Below are 14,708 nucleotides of genomic sequence, written 5' to 3'. Positions count from 1 at the left end.
AATATGTCGAACAGACAACCGTAATTTGTCAAGTGTGGGGCAAGAGCGTTGCTACAAAAAGTAGCATTACTGCTAATATGTAGCATCATTTGAAAAGTCACCCGCATGTCAACATCTCCGTTCGGTGCCACCACACCAACAAAATGCAGAGGCAACCATTTCCAGATCAACACCATATGAAAAAAATATTCAACAACAGAAGGAGATAACGTACGCAGGGACTTACCACATAGCGAAGGACATACACTATTTGATTTCCTATTATGCAGCTCATTTTTATGTGACAGTTATTGAAATATCTTGTGTGACTTCATGCACAAAAGTGCACTTTATTTGTTTTAAACTATTGTAGTGGCGTTCTGTACAAAAAGTGCACTTTAATTCAGTGTTGTTTTGATATGTCATCTTAGTGACATCATGCACAAAAGTGCCCTAATAGCTTGTTTTAAAATGTCTCTTACAATCTTGCACTTTCTGTTTTGAAATGACATGAATGTTTGTGCCACTGGTTAATAACTGTTTAATAAATACAGTTTTGGTCAATTGACTTAGTTGTGATTTCCCTCTCTGCATGAACATTTAAAATGAGCATATATTAATGCAGTATGAACAACAATGTTTTAATGTAGACACATAGAATCATCATACTGGTGTGATTATATGCATCAAGTATTAATTTAAGGCTCAGGCAAAATATCGAGATATATATTGTGTATCGTGACATGGCCTAAAAATATTGAGATATTAAATAAAGGCCATATCGCCCAGCCCTAGTTTTACATAATAGGTGCCCTTTAAGAAATAAACATTAGGTGCAGCCCTTGTTTGCTACACACACAGTTTGGCCATACGATAAGCGAGACAAACACTAGGGAAAACTTTTGTCGTGAATTTTCATCGGAAAAACGACTGGTGCAAAAAGTGGGGCCTGCAAAAACAGAGGTAACGCTATAAATCTTATACAAAAAGCCGAGACTTATATGTTCCCTTGATGAAGCCTCGGAACAAGCTGTGTTGTTGTGATGCAAGCTATCAGCTGTCTGCAAAAGCAACAAGTGGACAATGATCAGATGCTCTAATGTCAGGGAGCTTTCACATCACAATGTCAGGAATTCTGTCCTTTTTTTAGGAGGCTGCCCAGAGCACGATTGAGGAGAGGCGGGCGGCCCATCCAGATAAGGCCCTTCTCCCATCCATCCAAGCAGGATTTATTTAAGGGACTGGAAGGTTGAAAGATAACGGCTGACAAGGTTGCAATACAGGCCTTGGTAGGCTGAGCGCCCAGTTGACAAGGAGAAGAAAATCCTAATCGTCCCACAAAGAAAGAGAGCAAGAGTCAAGGTAAAGAAGTGTGGCGGGCTCAAGCGTCCGCATTGAGCATTCTGAAGGAACCTATTAGGTCGGCTGATTCATGATCCTAATGTCCGGTTTCGCTGCCTTTAGAAACATAAGTCTTTAGTGCACATAATTTTGGATTACGGCTAAGAGCGACACACACACTACTTCACTACTTCACACTACTTCAGAACTGCCTGCCTTGTCTCAACTCTCTCCAGCAGAATGAGCTTAGGGACACACCAGAGCTCTGGGGGGGACAAAAGACAAGAAGTTATTTGATTAGGATGGAATTTTATTAAACGGTGGGTGGAGTTGCGCTGTGGCAAGAGAAGAGAGGGAGGGAGGGTGTATGGGGAAAAGGCCTCCATTCATCGATCAAGGCAAGGGAGATTGCGGCGAGGGTGGTGGAAAAAAAGAAGGGAACAACAACAAGCTTGTGTGTGCGAGGCTGCCAGCAGGAGCAGTCCCTGCAGCTTTTGGGGCCATTAAAAACGCACGAGTGTAGGCATTTTTAGGTGAGTGGAATTGGCTCCGTCTGCAACAGGATGGGAGGTCACACAGACCAAGTGGGGCCGCCAACTACAGTAGCCTATGCACTCATACGCCAGGGCAGGCGTCCCTTTTACTGGGCACTATTAGCTTAAATAAGCCCATTCATCAAATCACAGTCAATGGCCGTGTGATAACACTCAGGAGATTGCATAAGTATTCATTCCAATGACTCATAAACACATTATTAGCCGGAACACTTGAACAATGTACTACAAGAGCCGTGTATGATCTGAAAAGGTGACCATATTCCAGCAAGCATTTATATTCAGTAAATCTGCTCGCAATACTAAACTTGGACATAATTGAATAATTAGTGTTACTGGGATTGGCGATATTGCCTAAAACCTATAGCGCAATATGTATTGCAGCCTCCTGCGATAACATATACATTACAAAATATTATTTGGTATGTAAATGATAATAGAATCATTTCAAAACGAGTTAAAAAAGACTCCTAATTTGGCTGCTGACGGATGTAGTAAAATGTTGCATAATTTCAAGTTGTAATATTTTGTTGATACAAAAATGTACTCTTTATATATGGTTACTTTTTATTTTAATATGGTACTGATACTTCAAATGTTCAAGATCATTAAATGATTCGTTTTTTATCACAATTATAAAACACACATAAACACAGGACGGTGGTTGAACAATATCAATTAGATATCTAAATGATTTCCTACTATTAGCTCTAATTTATATTCTTTGGTTTTTGCCCTTCAAGTCCACCTGTGTCCAAGGACTTATTTCCTGAGTTTGTAAACAATACCAAAATCTGCAAAAATATATTTTGATAATAAAAAATATCAATCTAACCACTGTAGTAGTATCGACCAAATGCTAATATTATACCTAGTATCGTTACTGTCGATATTTGTATCGATAAACTAATTTCTGTTTACATTCAAGAGCTCTCGCTTGCGGTTAGCATATCCTCCTACTATGTGTAGTGCAGCATATTTAGCTATTCCTCGTCCTCCAGTGATAATGATACATGTATGAAATGCAGTTTATTTGCCACGATGCAGGCAAGGATTGCTAACTTAGAATTGGCTTTTAACTGTGAACGGACATCAGCCACTAGCGAGGATGCGACAGTGCATTGAGGACACACACGTTTGTTTGCTTGTCGTGGTCAGAATGTGTCATCAACATGTGCTATTACCATTTACAGATAGCATCAAAATGTATATTGTCATCCAAATTCATATCATTTATATAATATATCATCTGTATCGCACAACCCTAGTCAGTATAAAGCTTGTATAGCAGTCATTTACTGAAAATGACCATTATTACTGTTTCAGGTGGCAAATTGTCCAGGGTGTATCCCGCTTTCCGCCCGAATGCAGCTGGGGTGGGCTCTAGCCACCCCCGCGACCCCGAAAGGGACACGCGGTAGAAAATGGATGGATTGATGTATAGTAGCGGCCTGTCCTACAGTCAAGCATGATGCTGGTCGTGTCCCTTATTGCGGGAGTGCTGCCGACACCGAGATGCTGAGGCTCACTGATGGAAACAGGAATCCTAACAAATACTGTGACACACTGTATAACAGAGCATGTGCCTCTCCCTCAGCGAAACAGTTGCTTAAATATGATAGGAAGCCTAAACACACATCCAGAGGGTGAAGGTGATGGAGTGGTCAAGTATGTCGCCTTCACAATGAACCCAATTGAGCACCTGTGTGGCATTCCCAAGCAGAAGGAAGGAAGGTGGAGAACATCCACCATCTGCAACACGCATGGAGGAGTGGAAAATGACTCAAGTAGCAACCTATGCAAACATCCTCAATTCCATGCCAAAGAGGATTAAGGCAGTGCTAGATAACAAAGCTCACACTAAATATTCACATTAAAGGATCAGGGATGTTCCGATCACAGTTTTATTGGACCGATTTCAATAATCAATGTGTGAGATCGGCCGATATCTATACCAATGACATGGATTTGTCATTGCATTTAAAAATACCACAAAATTACCTATAATTAATTGCTGTATATTTGTCAATGTATTTATGGTGACAGTTTAACAATATCAGCACAATATTTAAACTATTTCCTCATTCTCTTTTATCACATATAATTGTTTGATCAAAACAAAGTCACTGGTACACAATAAATATCAATCCATCCATTTTCTACTGCTTGTCCCTATTGGGAGCAAGGGGGGCTAAAGCCTATACCAAACAAAAGCAAACTACTACTCATTTTAGTCATTTAGTTTTTGCCCTCAAAGTCCTCCTGTGTCCAGTTAACTGTTCCCTGAGTTTGTACACATTAACAAAAACAACAAAAAATGATTGTGTAAAAATTGAAATATTTATATAGTCATTCTAGTATTGATCATATACTGATAATATTTTTGCTATCGACACCACCAATACATGGTTTGGTCTGATCTTCTTACATGTTGTGTACTGACTGTGACAATGCTGATACACTAACAGCTGTTGTTATATCCTCTCTCAAGACCAGGGGTGACCAACCTTTTTTAAATGAGGGCCACAGACTGACAAATCAAAGGATGTGGTGGCCATTATGGTGGTTTTCCTCTTAAAAACCAGTACAATATATACATTTTTTTCCAGGAACTAGAAAATGCAATTCCGGTAAAAATTTGTGTGAATATTGAAGAACCGAAGCTGAACTGAAATGCTAACAGCTAGCATGCTGGCCAGATAGCATCAAATAAAAAATATGAACAAAATGAGCAAATAAAAACAACTACCATACCAACAGCTCTACGCTTACATCCTAAAACCAGCATGATCACAATTAGCATGTGTGAAATACCAAAATATATGACACTGATGTGTTTACCATGCTGAAATACTAACTGTAACATGTGTCAAGTACCAAAATATATTAGTCCGCCGTGTATACCAAAATATAGTAGTCCGCCGTGTATACCAAAATATATTAGTCCTCCGTGTATACCTGAAAAAATTGTTAAAAATGCTAGCATAATACCGTCAGCATACATCAAGTATCAAAATATGACTCTGGTGTAAAAAATAGCTTACTAACAGGTAGCATTCGTCACGTAAGAAAATATTTGGCACTGAGATGTTTGCCAAAAAAGCTATCATGCTAATATTAGAATGCTAACTATTGTGCTCTAAATGGCCCCAAGACCGCAATTTGGACAACCCTGCTTTAGACTCTTATTAATCTACTTGTTAATTTACTGTCAATATCTGCTTACTCTCTGCTGTAACAAGGTTCCATTTACACTTCTTAAACTTTACTAAGCACTTTTTTCTTATTTTGTTTCTAGCTAGCTTAACTATTAGCATGCCTGCTCTTACTTGCTCTTGGTGTGTAATGTTTAGTCTCATCTTCAAGTGATAATGATACTTAAGATTACTAAGAAATGCAGTAAATTTGCCACCATGGAGGTGCTTATTAATTTAGGGGAGATGCGCCACAGTTTATGGAGATAAACAATTAGCTGCTAGCTAGTCAGCCAGGGGACTAAAATTAAATATAATACCAGCCAAAGGAATCAGCGTTTGTAAGCGACATTAAAGGGCATGATTCGGCAATTCGAGAAAACTGGCCGATACTAATTGGTGGCTGATCGATTGGCACATCCCCTACTAACGACACAATTTGGATATGGCTCACTTATGTTTTAATACATTATATGCACAGACTACTATACAGTACATTCAAGTTTACTATTGTATCACCATTAACATAAATGAGTTGATGAAATGTGAGTGGTGTACACAGGACTCCCATTTGTGAGATGTTGTGTCAATACAAAGGATAGTTTGAAACAATAAAACGGACATTGTTGAATTTAGAACAATAAGTGACAAAATAACATCTTACATGAACAAGTTTAGTCACATTTGTACCAAAACTTGTACCACTTATTGCGGACGTTTCATAGGAATGTGTGCTGAAGTTTTTTAACCTAATTCTGCTTGACTAACACGTAGGGTGAAAACAACACCTGATAATACTGTAATAATGCTATCTTTTTGAAGTATTTAATTCAGAATATGTCTACAGCTTGCAAGAGCATAGAAGAGCTGTGGCCCCTGTCATGTAGCCATAACAAGCTAACCAAAATAATTAGGAAAAAACACATCATTGTATTGTGTACCTTTTAGGGTTGTACGGTATACCGGTATTAGTATAGTACCGCGATACCAATGAATCATATTCGGTACTATACCGCCTCTTAAAAGTCCAGTCGGCAGTGTATTAGCTACTTCTAAATCACTAATCAAATAAAGTAAGTTTCTTACAAGTATCATCCATGCAGGACAAGGAATAGCTAAACAAGCTTCACTACACACCGTAGCTCACCGGCGTCAAAATGTAAACAAACGCAATTGGTGGATCTACACCTGACATCCACTGTAATTATACCAAGTACAGTAATGTATCTAGTCGATACTACTATGATTAAGTCCATATCTTTTGGCATCACAACATCTTCTTTCGTTTTTTTTAAATGTATATTATGTTTATCCCTGGACACATGAGGACTTTGAATATGACCAATGTATGATCCTGTAACGACTTGGTATCGGATTGATACCCAAATTTGTGGTATCCTCCAAAACTAATGTAAAGTATCCAAACAACATAATAAGTGATTATTACATTTTAACAGAAGTGTAGATGGAACATGTTAAAAGAGAAAGTAAGCAGATATTAACAGTAAATGAACAAGTAGATTAATAATTCAGTTTCTACCACTTGTCCTTAATCATTTTGACACAATAATAGAATGGAAAATGACACAATATGTTACTGCATATGACGGCAGCTAAATTAGGAGCCTTTGTTTGCTTACTTACTAATAAAAGTTGTGGGCATGACATTAAAGTGCATCAGGCAGTGGAGGCTCCTCTATGGGGTCTTGGGCCACTAGGAGGTTAACCCCTTTACTACTGTTACCCCAGGTGGCCCTTGGCAGAGGCCTAGTACCTGACTGCCCCCTAGCCAGGGATACGGTGAAGACCTCAACGGCGGAGCAGGAGGAAGACGGTAGATGTAAGAACTACCACAACGGCTGCGATGGCGGAAGAAGGCACCCCCACATCCATGTGGGCCCAGTTATGGGGAAATAACAACCCAAGACCTCAACGTTGGAACAGGCCGAGGATGATTGCTAACCCTATGGAGTGTCACAACGGCTGCGATGGCGGATGAAGGCTGCAGCAGAAAAGGGTCTCCAGTCGTCTTGGACTCCATGCCACTGGACCCTGACCCGGATTTGCCAAGGATCGTGTGGTGACTGTCTGTGCACCAGTCTCCCCACGTTAAACAAAGTCACACACAGGCATCCTCCATAAAGGGATACCCCCCTACCAGGAGGATTGTCATACTCGTTTCAAGTGACCGCCGATGATGACTAATAAAAGACAGGTTGTCTTGTATGTTCACTATTGTATTTAAAGACAAACTTGGACTTAGACTTCCTTTTATTGTCATTCAAAATTGAACTTTACAGTACTATCTGTGTTGGCCCTGCGATGAGATGGTGACTTGTCCAGGGTGTACCCTGCCTTCCGGCCGAATGCAGCTGGGATAGGCTCCAGCACCCCCCCCCCACCCCGCCACTCCGAAAGGCATACTTGCCAACCCTCCCGATTTTCCCGGGAGACTCCCGAGAAACTCAAACTCCTTCAGTGCCCCTCCCGAAAATCTCCCGGGGCAACCATTCTCCTGAATTTCTCCCAATTTCCACCCGGACAACAATATTGGGGGCGTGCCTTCAAGGCACTGCCTTTAGCGTCCTCTACAACCTGTCGTCACGTCCGCTTTTCCTCCATACAAACAGCGTGCCGGCCCAGCCACATAATATATGCGGCTTTTACACACACATAAGTGAATGCAATGCATACTTGATCAACAGCCATACAGGTCACACTGAGGGTGACCGTATAAACAACTTTAACACTGTTACAAATATGCGCCACAATGTCCTCACCACTGAAAAGATCATCAGGACTCCTCTTCCTCCTATCCAGGAGATCGCAAAAAGCCGCTGCCTGACCAGGGCTCAGAAAATCTGCAAAGACTCCTCCCACCCCCACCAAGGACTGTTTTCACTGCTGGACTCTAGAAAGAGGTTCCGCAGCCTCTGAAGCAGAACCTCCAGTTTCTGTAACAGCTTCTTCCCACAGGCCGTAAGACTCTTGAACGCATCATACTTAAATTATCCCCTCAACTCCCCCCAAAATGGATTAACTCGCTGGAAATAAAAAGACAATATAACATATGTCCATAAACGTGGACGCATGTGAAAAAGTCCAATATAATTATCTGTACAGTAACCTATTTATTTATTTATATATGCACCTTATTGCTTTTTTATCCTGCACTACCATGAACTTATGTAACGAAATTTCGTTCTTATCTGTACTGTAAAGTTCAAATTTGAATGACAATAAAAAGGAAGTCTAAGTCACTGTGAACCCACACCAAACAAGAATGCCAAACACATTTCGGGAGAACATCCAACATCTAACACAACATAAACATGTCAGAACAAATACCCAGAACCACTTGCAGCACTAACTCTTCCGGGACGCTACAATATACACCCCTGCTACCACCAAACCCCACTCCCCCATCTCCCGAATTCGTAGGTCTCAAGGTTGGCAAGTATGCGAAAGGGACAAGCGGTAGAAAATGGATGGATGGAGTAGAGAAACATATGTTTAATGTACCCTAACTTTTTTTGTTAAATAAAGCCAATAATGCAATTTTTTGTGGTCCCTTTTCTTTAGAAAAGTACCGAAAAGTATCAAAATAATTTTGGTACCGGTACCAAAATATTGGTATCGGGACAACACTAGTACCTTTACAGCACTAAAAGAACACCTCCAGGCAACTTCAACCCTAAACTAACACCCTCCCTTCCACATCCTACCTCCCCGGATTGTAAATATTCAAATGCAAACTTATTCTTATGCTTTCTGGTCTCTCTCTCTATGTCCACTACTTGCTGTACATATCCTACCAAGTCAGTCCTACACTGTTCCAATGTCAATTTCTCTGATGATGCAATTGTTGATGACTGAAGTGTTGATATCAACCAAACCTAACCCCCCACCCCTCCACATCCCTCATCCCAGATTATAAATAATGTAAATAATTCAATGTATATACTCTGACGATTATCTTGCGTGATGACTGTATTATGATGATAGTATACATATAGTATCATGAATCAATTTAAGTGGATCCCGACTTAAAGGCCTACTGAAACCCACTACTACCTACCACGCAGTCTGATAGTTTATATATCAATGATGAAATCTTAACATTGCAACACATAACAATACGGCCGGGTTAGATTACTAAAGTGCAATTTTAAATTTTGCACGAAATATCCTGCTGAAAACGTCTCGGTATGATGACGCCTGCGTGTGACGTCACGGATTGTAGAGGACATTTTGGGACAGCATTGTGGCCAGCTATTAAGTCGTCTGTTTTCATCGCAATATTCCACAGTATTCTGGACTTCTGTGTTGGTGAATCTTTTGCAATTTGTTCAATGAACAATGGAGACAGCAAAGAAGAAAGCTGTAGGTGGGAAGCGGTGTATTTCGCCCGGCTGCAGCAACACAAACACAGCCGATGTTTCATTGTTTACATTCCCGAAAGATGACAGTCAAGCTTTACCATTGGCCTGTGGAGAACTGGGACAACAGAGACTCTTACCAGGAGGACTTTGAGTTGGATACACAGACGCGGTACCGTGAGTATGTACGCAGCTGCGGCTTCCAAACATTTGATCGCTTGCCCGTACGTGCGTGCCGCTATGTGCATGTCACGTACGTAACTTTGGGGAAATATATGCTCTGTATGAACTTTGGGGAGGTGAACGGTACTTTGGGCTCTGGGATTGAGTGTGTTGTGCGGGTGTTTGATTTGTATTGGCGGGTTATATGGACGGGAGGGGGGAGGTGTTTGTTATGCGGGATTAATTTGTGGCATATTAAATATAAGCCTGGTTGTGTTGTGGCTAATAGAGTATATATATGTCCTGTGTTTATTTACTGTTTTAGTCATTCCCAGCTGAATATCAGGTCCCACCCGCCTCTCACAGCATCTTCCCTATCTGAATCGCTTCCACTGGCCTCTAGTCCTTCACCCTCACTTTCCTCATCCACAAATCTTTCATCCTCGCTCAAATTAATGGGGAAATTGTCGCTTTCTCGGTCCAAATCGCTCTCGCTGCTGGTGGCCATGATTGTAAACAGTGTGCAGATGTGAGGAGCACCACAACCGGTGACGTCACGCGCATACGTCTGCTACTTCCGGTACAGGCAAGGCTTTTTTATCAGCGACCAAAAGTTGCAAACTTTATCCTCGATGTTCTCTACTAAATCCTTTCAGCAAAAATATGGCAATATCGCGAAATGATCAAGTATGACACATAGAATGGACCTGCTATCCCCGTTTAAATAAGAAAATCGCATTTCAGTAGGACTATAAACAAGTTGAAAAACGTATTCGGGTGTTACCATTTAGTGGTCAATTGTACGGAATATGTACTGCACTGTGCAATCTACTCATAAAAGTTTCAATCAATCAATCAAACAAGCAATACTCACGTTTCCAAATAAGGGCATAACTCCGAAGGGGACGATGAAACTGTTATTTATTACGCTTTTGCGTGTTTGTGCACGTGTGGGGATACTTGACTGTCATCTGCAAGCATGCACTTTTGGGGGGTTTTACGCCTGCAAACATGACTTCTGACGTGATCGCTTTGTTTTGATCTCGTTTTAGAGGCAGGAAGCAGTCACAAAAAAAAGGCCAACTCAACAGGTGCAGCGACGCTTGCCTGCAAGGTTACAAACACCACAAATAAAGCGTGCAAAATAGCAAAGCACATCTCGAAGAGCCATTAAGCGTTGCAATGACATCACAGAGCGTTATCAGTTAGTAGCGGTGATAGCTGGTGATTTCTTGTTCCTCCCCCATAGGCGATCCAAACATATGTATTTACATAGCAGAGGCTTTTTTTGTTTGACAACACATCAATATTGATTGAATCAGAAGTGTTGCGTGTTCAATGTGTTTAACGGGAATGTACATATTAGTTTCGGAACATGGCGAAAATAAAATATCCAGAAACAAATGTTCCTCTAAGACATTATTGTGTTACTCGTTTGGGAAAGATTTGAGGCTCTTAGCCACTTAGCAGGCTAACAAACTCCAAACTTACCAGAAGACAATCCGTGTTTATTTCCGACTTGGGATCCTGCAACATTGCATCGATCTTCTCAAATCGGGCCTCCATGCTCTCCCTGGAAGACATCTTCGCCTTTGAACGAAGTCCAGATTATGTCTTTTTGGGAACAGACACACAAAAAAAACCAAGTAGCTCGCCACCAGCGATGCTAGCTAGCGTTAGCAAGCCAACGGGTAGCTAGCTAGCTAGCTAGCTAGCCGAATGTCTTTTTTTTTTTTTTTCTTCGTGTCAACTTTTCCAAGTCAGTTTAAAGAAAACACATCGTTCTTCTGGTCGGTTCGCACACGATAAAACGTTGGAGGTTCCGCTGGATGTACAAAAGCCACATTTTTTTCTTCTTTTTAGTGAAAGATACTTCCCAACGTGGCTGGAGGTGCAAGAAGGATAAATGCCGCCACAGACTTGTCAGCCTCCGCGGGATGAGAAGAATAAGTTGATAAAATTCTGCATCCGAACAAAAAAAAAGGCGATTTTAAAACATCTCACTTTGTAGGCACGCTTCGCGTCAGTTAGTCCGGGCCTGTTCCCGTTTCTGTGCCAGGTACTTGCATGGAGAGCGACAAACTAATCTGACAGCTCAAAAGAAGAAGTGGCTTGAAGTGGAGTCGGAAAAAAAAAAAAAAAAAAAAAAAAAAACTTCTGCTTCTTCCAAATTTCAGTCCGAACACCAAAGTCTCTGCGGCGGTTAACGGTTCCGCTGCAGCTCCTTCCTGCGGTGTCGTCGACTGTCAGCTGCCTCCACGTCAAATCGGCGTTATCCTTAAGATCCGTCTCGTAAGAGCTGGACGTGGATTGTATTTTGAGGTGTTATCGGTGAGGGGGGGGGGGGACAGCAGACGATGCCCGATTTTCTCCCACAGGCTGGCCAACATGTCCGCCTTCCTGTTCAAACACCCCGGAGGAGAAACTTCAAAATGCCAAGCCGTGCGCATGCGCGGTGGCAGGCACTCGCGTTCCCAGGCCGGTGAGGGCTACATGTTTTTGATTGATTTAAACTTTTATTAGTAGATCTCAAAGGAAGAGAATACATTATATGAAACAGTACAGTACATATTCCGTACAATTGACCTCTAAATCAGTGGTCCCCAACCACCGGGCCGCGGCCCGGTACCGGTCCGTGAATCGATTGGTACCGGGCCGCACAATAAATGAAAAAAATTTAAAAAAGGTTTTTAGTTTTTATTTTTTATTTTTATTAAATCAACATAAAAAGCACAAGATACACTTACAATTAGTGCACCAACCCAAAAAAAAAACCTCCCCCATTTACACTCATTCACACACCATCAATCAATCAATCAATGTTTATTTATATAGCCCTAAATCACAAGTGTCTCAAAGGGCTGTACAAGCCACAACGACATCCTCGGTACAGAGCCCACATACGGGCAAGGAAAACTCACCCCAGTGGGACGTCAATGTGAATGACTATGAGAAACCTTGGAGAGGACCGCATATGTGGGTAACCCCCCCCCCCCCCCCTCTAGGGGAGACCGAAAGCAATGGATGTCGAGTGGGTCTGACATAATATTGTGAAAGTCCAACACATCAGCGAAAGTCCAGTCCATAGTGGGGCCAGCAGGAACCATCCCGAGCGGAGACGGGTCAGCAGCGTAGAGATGTCCCCATCCGATGGACAGGCTAGCGGTCCACCCCGGGTTGGGAGCAGAGTAGAAAAGAAAAGAAAAGAAACGGCAGATCAACTGGTCTAAAAAGGGAGTCTATTTAAAGGCTAGAGTATACAAATTAGTTTTAAGATGAGACTTAAATGCTTCTACTGAGGTAGCATCTCTAACTTTTACCGGGAGTATCCATCCATCCATTTTCTACCGCTTATTCCCTTCGGGGTCGCGCTGGCGCCTATCTCAGCTACAATCGGGCGGAAGGCGGGGTACACCCTGGACAAGTCGCCACCTCATCACAGGGCCAACACAGATAGACAGACAACATTCACACTCACATTCACACAAAAGGGTTGTTTCTTTCTGTTATTAACATTTCTGGTTCCTACATTATATATCAATATAGATCAATACAGTCTGCAGGGATACAGTCCGTAAGCACGCATGATTGTATTTTTTTATGACCAAAAAATAAAAATCCCCCCCCCCCTCAACTTAATCAATTCATGGTAAAATGTTGCTGCTGCTTGTTTGCCAGTACTGTACTTATTTATTCATTCATTTTTTATTTATCTCCTTCATTGATGTGCATCTTTGATCATCCATCCATTTTCTACCGCTTGTCCCTTTTGGGGTCGCGGGGGGTGCTGGAGCCTATCTCAGCTGCATTCGGGCGAAAGGCGGGGTACACCCTGGACAAGTCGCCACCTCATCACAGGGCCAACACAGATAGACAACACTCACACTCACATTCACACACTAGTGTTGCCAATCAACCTATCCCCAGTGCATGTTTTTGGAGGTGGGAGGAAGCCGGAGTACCCGGAGGGAACCCACGCAGTCACGAGGAGAACATGCAAACTCCACACCACACAGAAAGATCCCGAGCCCGGGATTGAACCCAGGACTACTCAGGACTTTCGTATTGTGAGGCACATGCATATTGTGAGGCACATGCACTAACTCCTGTGCCACCGTTGATCAATAGACAATTAAACCTCAGCAACTAAACACACATTTACACACCAATGCCTGAGAAGGAACAGGATGAAGAAAATCTTATATTTTCCTGCCCCCTTCAACATAATACATATAGTCTTAATGGATAGCATACAAACCAAGCAAATGCATCCAAATATAATGAAAACAAACAAAAAAACACAACAAGAGCAAAACTTCATGAAGTACAAACCGAACAAAAAAAAAGTCATATACACCTCACGGGATGATACAAAACAAATACAAAACCAGACAAAAAAATTAGTAAAATAATAAAAATAAAGCAAAATGTAAACGCTTATGGCTGTCCATATGATCTTATTGTTCTGTCTTTATATATTTTTTTCAATTGGAATATATTTTTACAGTCTTTTATCTCATTGTAAAGAAAGTTTTACTTATTAATCATAATCATAATCAAACACGTGTATACATGATTTATGATACATTTGCTCATTTTTTTAAAATCAAATTTAAAATATATATTTGCATACTATCTGTGACTTGTCCAGGGTGTACCCCGCCTTCCGCCCGAATGCAGCTGAGATAGGCTCCAGCACCCCCCGCAGCTTCGAAAGAGACAAGCGGTAGAAAAATGGATGAATGGATGGATACTACCGGTGATAATAACAACAATAATAAATCATATATAACAAAGAAGTAACCATATTCTTATATGTGATTAACTTGCTATTTGAATTTGCATTCGTACTACTAAATAACTACACAACTACTATATTACTTTGTGTTGCCTTAAAAGCCCTCATTGCAACACATTTCCAATGTATACCATTTATTTTTGTTTGCTCAATTACACTTAATTAGATAATTAATTTTCCAATGTTCAGTCACATTTATTGCATTTTATGTTTTTGTCAACATTTAAAGTGCATTCCCATTACATCATCTCTTATTTTCTTGTACTATTACTTACTAAAACCCCTCAGTGCAATACCTCCC

General features: G+C 41.2%; 1 protein-coding gene across 2 annotated transcripts in view; it reads right to left on the bottom strand.

Annotated features, from left to right (window-relative positions):
* rock1 (Rho-associated, coiled-coil containing protein kinase 1) overlaps positions 1–11,960 on the bottom strand; it is a 106,228-nt gene extending 94,268 nt beyond the window's left edge. Inside the window, exon 1 of one of the 2 annotated variants that reach the window (XM_062022450.1) lies at positions 11,101–11,960. In XM_062022450.1, coding sequence (XP_061878434.1) covers positions 11,101–11,193 — 93 coding nt within the window. In that variant the 5' untranslated portion in view covers positions 11,194–11,960. The remainder of the gene's footprint in view (positions 1–11,100) is intronic. The other variant, XM_062022451.1, reaches the window with a different exon arrangement.
* Between the last annotated feature and the right edge of the window lie 2,748 nt (positions 11,961–14,708).

The sequence above is a fragment of the Entelurus aequoreus genome, linkage group LG16 (assembly GCF_033978785.1).
Source record: "Entelurus aequoreus isolate RoL-2023_Sb linkage group LG16, RoL_Eaeq_v1.1, whole genome shotgun sequence".
Lineage (NCBI taxonomy): Eukaryota > Metazoa > Chordata > Actinopteri > Syngnathiformes > Syngnathidae > Entelurus > Entelurus aequoreus.
Note: the sequence above shows the minus strand (reverse complement) of the source record. Positions and strands in the feature narration are given on the sequence as shown.